Source organism: Amblyomma maculatum, chromosome 4 (assembly GCF_055883805.1).
Source record: "Amblyomma maculatum isolate TAMU_Amacu chromosome 4, ASM5588380v1, whole genome shotgun sequence".
Classification (NCBI taxonomy): Eukaryota; Metazoa; Arthropoda; class Arachnida; order Ixodida; family Ixodidae; genus Amblyomma; species Amblyomma maculatum.
Window position 1 is genome coordinate 10,194,321 of NC_139347.1, and position 12,062 is coordinate 10,206,382.

The window sequence follows — 12,062 nt, forward strand, 5'->3', positions numbered from 1 at the left end:
ACCTTCTAGAAGGCACCCTTTTAGCTTGCATATTTAAACTCAGCCTCAATGATTTGAAATCAAGAAAATAAATGCAGCAAATGCCAGATGATTTAACTTGCTCGATGAAAAACGTCCAGAAAGCTTTTGTATGCAGTTGCTTTTAATTTCGTTTCTATTTTCAAAGAGGAAGGAAATAAAACTGCGAACAACAAACTATCAGCTATTAAGTAACTAAAGCAAGTGTATTCAAGATGTACGGAACTTGCCGAGAGTTATCAAACAACTGGCCTGAAGTTCAAATCAGGCCAGCTACAGCTTTCTTGGTCAACTGTTTCGAAAACAGGGCCCAGTGCAGATCCACACAGCAAGCTGGCGCAATCAGGCTGTGTGGAATGAATGGTTCAGCACCAGGCCAAGTTCCTTTTGAGTTGCGGAGTTTATAGTATTTACACATATCCTCCAAGTTTAAGTGGTGCAGCAGAGATCAGCTATGTTCAGCAAAACCTCCTTTTCTGCCGAATTTGGAATACCATGGCCACAGAGCAAGTATTTAGGAGGCGAAACTCGCCCCTCTCCTGCGGCCAGAAAAAGTCACACTGCGCCGCCTGTTTCCTTCGCCTGCCGCTAGATGACACCCTCGTGGCGTTCACAACCGCCTGTTTCCTTCGCATGCCGCTAGATGACACCCTCGTGGCGTTCACCACCGCCTGTTTCCTTCGCATGCCGCTAGATGACACCCTCGTGGCGTTCACCACTAGTTCCCCACGAATGGAGCGCGCTCGAGTCTGCGTGCATTTGCACAATTGCCTGAAAGGGAATTCTGCTTGCGAGGTCAACTTTTTCTTCTGTAGTAATGTCATGTTGCACCTAACGCAGTAAAATGTGAGCTCTTAGTACTGGAGGCTATCTGCTTTGGAATTCCAGCCGTTGGTGGACCACTGACAAGCGGGAATGGCACGCTGTTAAATTGAGACTGGCATTAATGATCCATACCATGTAACAGATCGATGGAGCATTCTTCAAATGATTTAGATTGTGAAGGAAGTTAGTTGCAAGCACATAAAGCGTGTGAAACACACTTGCCTCGTACACTTACCTTCAGTGATGTACAACAGATGTATTTTCACAATAGTATTGCTAAAAATGAGATGGCTATCACATTGTTCAAATTGCAAAAAAAGTAAAAGCTGAAGACATGACTGTGGGTTCCCTGAGACAGCATTGGAGCAAAGCACATGTTTGAGCTAGTTGGTGAAGATATTAAAAACAGTGCAGACAAGACACAAAACTGAGCGCAAGAAGGAATTCGCATCACCAGCACTGATTCGCAACTGAAGTTTTAATGAAGAAAGCAAACATATAATGTAGACACCTGCATATGTCCCATCCACATGAAAGCAACTTCACGCATGGCACAGATTAGTAATCAGAAGCGGAGTGCACCCGGTCATTCAAGTATTCCCTATCTAACAGGGCCACTGAAGGTGCGCACCACGCTAAAGCACCGTTCAGAATTTTATCTCCCCGCTTCGCCGTCCGTCCGTTCCCAACTTCTCCCGGAAGTCTGTCGAACCATAAAGTAAAAACAGTGCCACCAGCAAGGACAATGAAGGAATAAGCATTCTCGGTGATGGGGCTTGTGTGTCACAATCCCCGGTGCATTGTTCGCGGGTAATTTACGGCCTTATTGGAGAGGACTGCTTTTGGGTGACCGAAAAATGTAGCGTGTGGAAGGCTACTAGAGTATATCGCCAGCTAGCAACAAGTGCAATCAGTCTCGCGGTAATGGGATGTTTCACTTTTTTTTTTTTTTTTACACCCTGCCGACGACCAGCTGAACTCAAAGCGCTGTGTGTATCTCTACTGTGAGCACGGCTGGTGGATGTGGCATTTCAGCAAGCTTTTTTACTTTATTGCTGTTGCTTGGGGTGAGTGGGTCTATCTGCCAGCTTTTCAAAGGGAAGAGCTTAAACGACTTCATGGAATGCACGCTGTGCTCGCGAGCAAAAAACTCGTGAGCACGGTGTTTTCTATACATGCTTCTCTGTATATATAAATAGCGTTCCCCTGAGGCACTAGAGCCATTCGGAGCACCACCCAGTAGCACTATCTGTGACGTGCAGCGGCAACGGCATCTGTTCCCCCTCTTCACTGTAACGCTTTCTGGTCACCTCCACCGGCCGTGCGTGCTGAGAGTTGCGCCTTCTAAAAGCCTTTTATCTCCGTGGCCATTCATCTACTGTGACTTGGTGCTATAGGTGATTTACTGTCATCACAGGTATCAAAAAGTAATTTGCCTGTACCTACAACATGATGGTCGAAGAGTTATATTTGATTTGTGTTGCATATCCTCTATTGGAGATTAATTTTGCATCCTTTATCAGCTACAAAAATTCCTTAAATTACAGCATTTTACTGCAATGACAGTTAATATCCGTAAAAATATTGCATTCATATTCGATTTTTAGTAATGCTATTAGTATTCAATCTGGCAGCAAAGCTACACTATTCACATTCGACTCAGTAGCATTTAGAGCTACAGATAGCAGCAGACCCTACAGCATTCAGTGTGCTGTATGTTGCAGTGAGACTAGTCTGGTTACACTAACAATATGCTGCCACAAACTTGCCAAACAAATGGACAGATGATTTATTAATGTTCCATATGCTACTGCACCACTGTATACTTGTATTGTGTTTATACTCAGATATTTCGTATCTACCTATCACACTGCAACTGAACCATGAACATCTCTTTAGTGGCAATATCATCAAGAGAAAGTGAATGCATGGTGATAAGAATTCCAAACAAAATCACTAATGGGACACCACAGCACTTCTAAGTACCAGTCATAAGAGTGAGTAAGAGCTGATGCAATCTCGCTGAATCCCTTAAATCCATAAACGCTCAAACCAAACTTCATCCGAAAGCTATACAGAAATTTTCGGCCTTTTCTCTTTTTACACACAAAAATGTCCAGCAAAATGGCAGTAAACCATATTTAATCACATGCAAAGGGGAAGCAGTTAGCTTCTCAGTCAGAGCTGTACAAACCATTAATAGACTTGAGATCCAATATCACCTTGTCTCACATCTACAAGCAGAGCTGCAATGAAGGAAATCAACACACTTCTTCCCATTTCATCTTACTGGCACCTGCAGAGCTCAGACAATATTGCATGTTATGTCAGTCAGCGTGCTACGTTCCAGAGGCTAAGCCATTTTCTCAGCATACTGGAGAAACTTGTCAACTGTCCCATGAGAGCACTGGGCAGCAAGAGGCCTCTTAGTTTGGACCATGAAATGTCTACCAAACCTTCATGTACTAGAAACGATTAAACTCCTTCTGGCTTCTGTACAGCACCTTACCTGTCAAAAGGCTTAACAGATATTAAATATGCATGCCTTCAATCAGACTTCATGCAGTGACAATCACACTGCTTCCAAAAGCATCGCTTGCTTCTCTCCCTATTTCCTTTCTTTCACAAGCTCATATTACATTTTTTTTTCTCATTCTGAATTTTTACTTTTTCGTGTGTGCATGAATCTTGACATTTTCATCTTCTGCCAGCTTGACATGCCAATAATTTTACGAGCACAAATATGGTGCCTTTTCCTTCAAAGAGGTAGACACAGTGTCACTGGTCGTCAAACACTAAAGAAATGGAGAGAGACCAAACACTCTACCTCAAAAGGAAATACAGTATTGTTGAGCGAGGCTCTGCGTCAATTTTAAAGTGACCTTGCTGTCGTCTAAGTATGCAGCAACATAAATCAAATATAGCATTTACTCTTCACCAGCAAACCATGATCAGAGAGATGAGAAAAATGCATACCAGATCCAACAAATGGGTCCAGAATCAGGTGATTCTTCTGTACTCTGGCCATGTTGGCCATTATCACGGACAATGTGGGGTCCATAGACGTATTGGCAATGAACTTGCGTGTCTTGAGCGCCAAGTGGCTCTTCAGAAACCTCTGACCGTCACAGATCTTCAGCCAGAAAAAGACAGGAGAGGGCTGGTGAAAGCAGCTAAGATATATAGGCACCACCTAGCCACAGCTGAAGGCACTGTTTGTTAACCAAGTCACTAGCACAGTAACATTACAAGGTAACAGCATATCATTGCATAGCAGTATGTTCTTCAATACTGATTGTAACAGCATTCAAGAGGTCCCTCTCACTTTCTGACTACAGTTCCTTGACGACTTGGAACACAAAAAGCTACTCCTCCTCAAAACCAGACAGACAACCAGCAATGAGCATGAGCACAACTACAGTCACGGCCATGCAGCCACACTTTTATGGAGCATACTTCGGCAATAAAACTCTTCTTGCGCATTAACTGGCAAAAACTAGGATATGCCCAAGACGTATGTTAACAAATGCCGCTAGTCTGTTCGCCCACAACTTTGAGAAACCTTCATATATTCTCTAACGAATGCGTGAGGAAAGTTCGAACGCAGACGCAGTCTCCATATTATTTTGGCCATGCATGCAAATGACTATGCACAACAGACACAAAGGGGAAAAAAAATTCAGAGAGCACTGTGAAATGCACACTGCAAAAATGCAAAAGCCTAAGCATCGCTGGCGCACACGATGCATCACGTTTGACTTCATTATCATCATCAACTAAATGCACCATCAATATCATTGCTAATGTCGCCACTGTCATTATCACTAACTGCAGCGTCACTGCAATCGCTACTATCATCCTCACGGTGGACAAGGAGAATTATGAAGTGCGTTTCACGATCCCTGACGCGAAGCAGCTGGTTAAAGTACTCAACTGGGGATCCAAGGGAAGGAGGCTTGATTTCCGGTGGAGACAGGATTTATTTATTTATTTTCAACTATATCTTCCTCATGGTAGACTAGCAGATGACATCATCAGGTGATGACGTCACAATCTCGCGGTATCCCACGAAATCTTGCGAAGAAGTGTGACACCTCTCATGGCCAGACCAACAGGGCATGTCTGTGATTATGAGCCATTAAAGGCTTTTGCCTTAATATGCAGAAGCTCGAGATCTTGCTCCACAACTTACAGATTTTGCTCAGCTTTGCTCAGTACAGGTTGCACTCCATTATAACTATGTGTGTCAAATATGATTTACACACTGCAATGTACATTGTTTAAACCAGCCAACAAAAAAGAAAGTTTTACAGACATTGGCTTCACATAGTATATATGCTTAACAAGTTTGTGCTCCTGTGCACAACAATATGAAAATTTTCATACTGACTGCCTTCTCTTCAAAAAAGCAGCTAGCTCCCAGTGAACAAAATTAGGTGGCCATTGACACAGCTAGTTGTTGTAGTAGCTACAGCTTTTAAACATTACAGATGGTACAGAGATCACTGTCATGGTTAACATGGTACATTGGCCATGAGGCACAATGCACATGCAGTACATAAAAAGTGAAAATAAACATAATGGCTGTTCAAACCAAATATAATTATTAGCGCAAGCATGCATGCAAGGCTGCCGTGTTCGGACTCATGTGCCAGCTAAATTTGCTCTGCTAAGGGTGAAGGACAAGGAGTACAAAGAAAAAAAAAATAATACATGGGCTTCTCTCAAGGTAGGTGTTATGCATCTTACATAAACAAAAGGAACTCACTGTAACCAGGGGCTGCGCAGTAAAAGTTTTCATTGCTTTCCTGCATTCCTACTTTGTACGAAAGAAAGCCTTCCCCAACACACTCATGAGCCCTTTTTTAAAAGAGTCAAACAACAGTGCCTCTTTTTTTCTATAAACAATAATACACATACAAAGCACACATAGTGCTCATTCAAGTGCAAAGATACCACTGATTGTGTCCGGATTAGATGTGGCACTTCAAATACACCGGGAATTCTACTGGGAAATGAAGCCTTTGAGGCCTTTGCCCCTCAGATGAAACCAGTTATGTATTCTGTAGCTTTTTAAGTTCAAACATATTTAGCAAAACTGGATTAACTGGATAAACCTGTTTTTCAAAACAATTTTACAGCAGTCAAGACAAAGTAAATTAAAAAAAAGCACACACATCACTGAAACTGCTTGGAATGCCTTTGTGCAAATATCTGTAAGCAGCTGCCACAAAAAACAGTCACATTATCAAGAGCCACGTAAAAATGTAAAAAGAGAAACTACATTGCTTGCTTCAGCTGCACACAAGCGAGTGACACACCTTCTACTCATATGTTTGACAATGAATCTACTCCCATGCATGCGTCTACTGATAAACTTCATCTTAGAAAGGACTACTACAGAGGCTGCTAAGTTTACACCTAAGTCTACATTGTGAAAACACAAATTCAACTACCTTAGCAAATGTTGCATCAGTGAACACAGTTACAGTGCTGTGAGGGACTTCGTTCACTCAAAGGGAATTTCTAAGACTTCAGACATTTAGCCTTGACACTAAATGAATTTTACACGTAACTGTGTATGTTGATTCTGGCGAAATTAAAGGGGCCAAGCAAACTCAAAAGCCAAGTTTTCATTGCTTACTGGTCTCCTGTGACTTTTCAATTAGTAGTATGCCTAGGAGCAGACCAGATCCAACTTATTTACCAAATAATATAAATCTATGAGTGTGCATGCACACACATAAAATCTTCAGTGGTTTACGAAAATTCCCAGTTTTCAGTCATGTAACAGCCTTAAAATAGCAAAACAATATCAAATACTTAAACATACATATTGTTAACGCACAAGTGCTTCCTGCTCCAAAATAGCCATTGACTATGCTCGCATTGATAAGCGGTATACAGTTGTTCAATCATTACATGTGGTGAACAAGATGTCAACCACTTTGAGTTGACCCCCGGCAATGCAGTTCTGCTTTGTAATTTCTGAACTAAATATCGTGAATATGAGTGCAAGAGCCACACCCTTTTCCGAAACTTTGGCGAGGCACAGCCCTTACCCGAAAGCAGCCCTTTCCCTCACAGATAGCTTTCAGCTGCACAATAACGCATGCTGGAAAATGACAGCATGATAAAAACCAGACGAATGCATACAGAAATGCACAGAAGTTGATTTTAGTCTTCTTTTTTTTTCATGATGATCAGCTTCAAGGTTGGAGAGAGTGGCCCATATACAAATGCAGCCCTTATCTGCATACAGTAGCATGCAAATGGTAGCAGGAAGCAAAGACAATGCATACATTGTACATTTCTAACTGGCACATGCATATTAGGTGCTTGATAGAAGTCAGAGAAAAGAAGAAAACTAGAACAAAAAATTAAAAAAAAAAATAAAGGAAACGGAAGAAAGCCTATGCTGTCAACTCACCCAGCGTCCAAAGAACACAGCATGTGGCTTCTCTGGAATGCAGTTTGGCACAATACCATAATACTCAATCAGGTGGTATATGTGGTCTGGATTTTCCAGATTGATTGGTCCATTCAGAGGAAGAAAATCAAATTTCTGACAGAAAACAAGATGTAAAGATGACTATTTCAACATCAGAAGTCTAAAAAGGAACGCACGAAAAAGCACTCCTGCCACTCCCTAAGCAAAGAGCCAACAGCTGTACCACATCTACTCAGAGGTTGTCTAAGCCAAAACCACCCAGATGTTATCACCGCAGATGTCACACTGCGCTACACTACTAAGATGGCTCGGTGTGCACCTCGCATGTTGACTTCCAAAACACTGGTGCACAGGCCACAAGTGTACCTGTCCCACACAACCTCCAAGCTCTCTCCTAAGCTCAAACACAAATGAAAAGGCATATTTATTAGCTTTAGCCCAGCCTTTCAAGACCACGGTAGAGAGATATCCTCTGACCATATATGTCCGTGCCTTGGCAAGCGTACGAAGTGAACACCAAGCCATACTATTGATGGAACACTTTTTGAAAGTTTGACCTCGGTCCACATAGACCTCGTAGACCTTGCCAATAATCTTGTCCATTGGCGATCACATGGAAATGAATTTCCTATTATGCCATGCTATGATGGCACCGTCCTTTACCATCTCTTACAAAATTATAACAGTAAAGCTAATCTCATAAGCTTGGATCCTGGCTAGTATGCTTGTGTGCTACACCCATCCACCTCTACCAAGACTTGAAACTGCATTAAAACAAGGCTCAAATTATTTTTCTGTGCACCTAAACATTTACTGTTGCAGCTGAACTCAACAGTTTTTAGCAGCTGAGCCTTAAGAAGATAAACACAGTAGCTCCAAATGTACTGTGTAGGCGCCGCAAACTAGGTTTAACAAGCTGCCAAACATGACAGTTAGCATACTGACAACTGTAACATGTGAAGCTGCTAAAGTTGTTGGAGAGCAACTCCATGGGTTTTATGAACATTTTGAGTTGATAATCAAATCACACTCCTTAGAGTCCCTTTCATATAAAAATAAAAACACTTCTCTGAAATGTAGGTCAACGTTCTGTCGTCTTGTGAGAAGCTTTCACAGTTATCAGGTTACACCTATGGCGGCATGTATAAACTGTTTTAAACATTCATATTCCACTAAAACAATAACAGAATGGAATTTCCTGCCCCAGGTGTTTCTAGAAACAGACAAAATCACTCAATTTGAAAGTTGTTTTTACCGTCACTTGCCCGCATAGGCCATCCCAGCTACTTTGTTTTCCATAATGTTTTTCATTTCGAGTGACTTTTCTGGTTGTAAGCTAGAATATTTGTCCACTAGTGTTGTACCTAAGTCCTGCAGCTGCAGTGCAGGATGGTTGCGCTATGATGTTGTCATTTTTCAAACTGATTTTCCTAGAGTTGTGTAATGTTTATACTTGTGGCTAAGTGCACTTTAGTTACATGCATCTGCATTCTTCCTGTAGTAGAGTTACAGCTGACAGTATCAATAAAAAAATTAAAGATCACTGCAGAATCTGCACTGGAGTAATTCGAAAGCATGGGTGCTGCTGTTGGTTGCTTCTGGTTGCTTCTAGTTGCTTAATTCATTGCTTGTTTACCCATTTTAACCTTTAGTACTGTCAAATTGCACGCAAATTGTGCGCCAATCCCTTATGTCCTTTTACGGCTCTACTTCCGGTTGCGTGACGTCACATCCTTGATGTAACCCTAATTGACTGCCTTAATTAACTACTTTAGTCTTTGGCACTTTCAAATTGCGCGCCAATCCCTTTCTATGCCCTTTTTTGGCTCGACTTAAGGCTCCGTGACTTCACATCCTTAATTGACTGATTTATTAACTATTTTAGTATTTGATACATTCAAATGTGGCGCCAAGTCATTGGCTAATGAGACCATTTTCACATTTACTTTTACATTTTTACCTCTAATTAATTACCTAATTAACTTATTGGCCTAATTATTTTTTCGGACACAACATTACGTCACCCTCTATCAATTGACACCACTCATTAACCTCTACCACTTCTTAATTACAACTGCTGCGGACATAATTTAGCATGTTTTGTCTCTAATTACCCAAATAACTTATTGGCCCTAATTATTTTTTGGACACAACATTACATCACCCTCTATCGATTGACACCACTCATTAACCTCCACCACTTCTCAATTACTCACAACTGCTGCGGACACGATTTTGCTGACGCGGTCTGCGAACAGAAATCTGTGAACATAGCGAAGTACATAGCGAACCATGGCGCATTAATAACAATAAACAGAAGTGTTTTAAAGGAGCAAAAACCAAGAAACACCAACGACAACATAATGACAAATCAACCTGTGACATCATGGATACTCTCAGAAAACCTATATGGTGGCTGCAAGTAGTAGCTGGGGTTTCTACTTGTCTGTGATGACCAAATGCAAGCTCTTAAATTTCATCCTTTAGCAAAGGCAGAGCAGATATTGACGGACATGTATCCAGTCATTTCGAACATAAAAGGTTGGTGCCTGCATTAATCTCCCCCAAGAGGGCATGAAATAGGAAATATTAAAATTAATTTATGCTGCAGAAAAATACCACCCTATTATGAAATATTAAATAAAAGACCACCAAGTGGCACAGAACATACTGAGAAAATTTATGCACCATTTGAGGAGGTAGAAACTATCTTCTTGTGTTCCTCCTCGATGGAGTTGTTGCAGTGTCACATGGCTAACAACTTGCTTTAAAAAAAAACTGTGAGGGGCCCATTAGGGACTGTACTCTACCTAGGTGCACATAAAAAATAGGTTACCTAAGAAATAACTGACTTGAAAACATCCTAAATGTTTTCCAACTGCTTTCTGCAGACAAAGTATGATTGTCTTCAACAACATGATTAAAAAATTATCTTCTCTCAAGTGAAAAAGAGTATGCTCTCAGCTTTATCTGAACAGCGGCTATGTCAGTACTGCTGGCCAAAACAATATTCTACTGGAAAGAGCTTAATGCAGTTATTGAAAGCAAACATTTTTTACGGGCTCGAATACTTCCGTTACATGATAAAAACTAGTATAATTAGTAATAAAAGTGAAATGAATGAAAATGTTTATTTTTTAAATCAGAATTCAGACCACTAAGAATGAGAGTACTTCCTTCGCTTGTTTAAAAGATTTAATGGGTTCCTTACACTTGGGAGTTCCTCAAACTGCCTTTTCTAAAGGACCATCACAAGACACAGCACTTATCTCTGTTGAGATAAAGTTGAGGCTAGCTGAAAGGAGTTAAAATGAGTTGAGCCTTGTCTGTGTGACAGGGGTATAGGTATAACTTAACACCTGTTACCTTAGTTTTTTCCCACTGCAGAAGGCACTGAAAAGTTGCTGGTTAACGCCAAGCAAAAAGGAAAGGTTGATAGCGCAACAAAAAGACACTCAGAAATAGGCACAATAGGCACACAGGACAGGCGCTTTATGTGAATATGCACCAACTAGCCCAGCAATCAGTTTTAATTGACTACAACTCAAAGCAAACATAGTCCAAAGTGGCAACAAGCTAGTTTGCACAAGTTCAATGAAAATGATGCAATGGGTCATGCTGCACTAAAGGGCACAAAGATTAGGCATCCAAAGATTATGAAACAATCTTTTCACAATATTATTTTCACTGTAAAGCTGCTTAACAGACGCAAATTTTTGCTCGCATGTTCTCTTGTTCAAATTATGCATAAGCATTAATTACATCGATGACCCCGTGGTACCTCCCTCAGATTGCTGAACAATTTATAATTCCCTTTCTTGATGCTGTTTCAGTCTGACCAAATGGCCAATGGCTGTGACTTATAACACATTTTTACGATACGACCCATATGTGAGGCATGCTGATATGTAGCTTTAATTCAATACAATGCTTAAGGCAGCCTGCTACAAGAGCTCAAATGACAACAGAGGACATATCAGCAGCTACATTAGAGTTATTTTATGCCTCACGTGGCCTGAACACTTATTACACATCAGTCATATGAGAAGAAATCAAAGCATTTTGCGACTTGGGTACAACAAAAAGTCTGACAGCGATCTCTTTGTTTCCTTTGTTTAGGTCATGTTTTGTGCCAAGCAGAATCTTAATTACAAGCTTTCCAGTTTCTCCCTTTGTCTGCACAACTCATTTTAAAGGCGTCCTCTCGTGATTTTCAACTTGAGTTATGGAGCTTGGTGAAATTCTTGTCGAAAAAAGGAAGTTCCACCAAAGAAATTTGCAGTAGGATCTTGGATGTGTATGACCATGGTTGTTCTTCTTATTCAGTAGTAACTCGCTCATTTAAAGAATTTAAACATTAAAAACACAAAGGAAAAGGTGGCAACAGCTTTTTGGGGTGTAAAGGAGATCCTGCTTAATAATTATCAGCACTCTAAAAGGGGAACATTATGTCAACATTCTCCAACAACTGCATGAGGCCATCGGAGCCAAGAATCAGTGACAAGAGTACACAACGATGTCTCTGTGCACAACAATGCCCCGGCCTGCAAGTCTTGATATGCTGAGGCCACCATTCAAAAGTGTGGTTTCAAAGAGCTGAGACGCCCACCCTTCACTAAGTCATACAGGCTTTTTTTTTTTTTATTACAAAATCTGAAAAAAAAAATAACATTAAAAGAACAAGGTTCGACAACATGAACTCACTTAAAACTACCACAGAAGAGTGATTTGATAACCAGGAAGAAAGTTATTTTTTTAATTTAGATAT

General features: G+C 40.9%; 1 protein-coding gene across 2 annotated transcripts in view; it reads right to left on the minus strand.

The window, feature by feature from the left end:
- LOC146190274 (tRNA (guanine(10)-N(2))-methyltransferase TRMT11) overlaps positions 1-12,062 on the minus strand; it is a 37,270-nt gene that overhangs the window by 23,324 nt on the left and 1,884 nt on the right. For both annotated transcript variants that reach the window (XM_084600724.1, XM_084600725.1), the window contains exons 6-7: positions 7,274-7,408; positions 3,820-3,976 (exon numbers count right to left, since the gene is read on the minus strand). In XM_084600724.1, the coding sequence (XP_084456850.1) occupies positions 3,820-3,976; positions 7,274-7,408 (292 nt within the window). The remainder of the gene's footprint in view (positions 1-3,819; positions 3,977-7,273; positions 7,409-12,062) is intronic.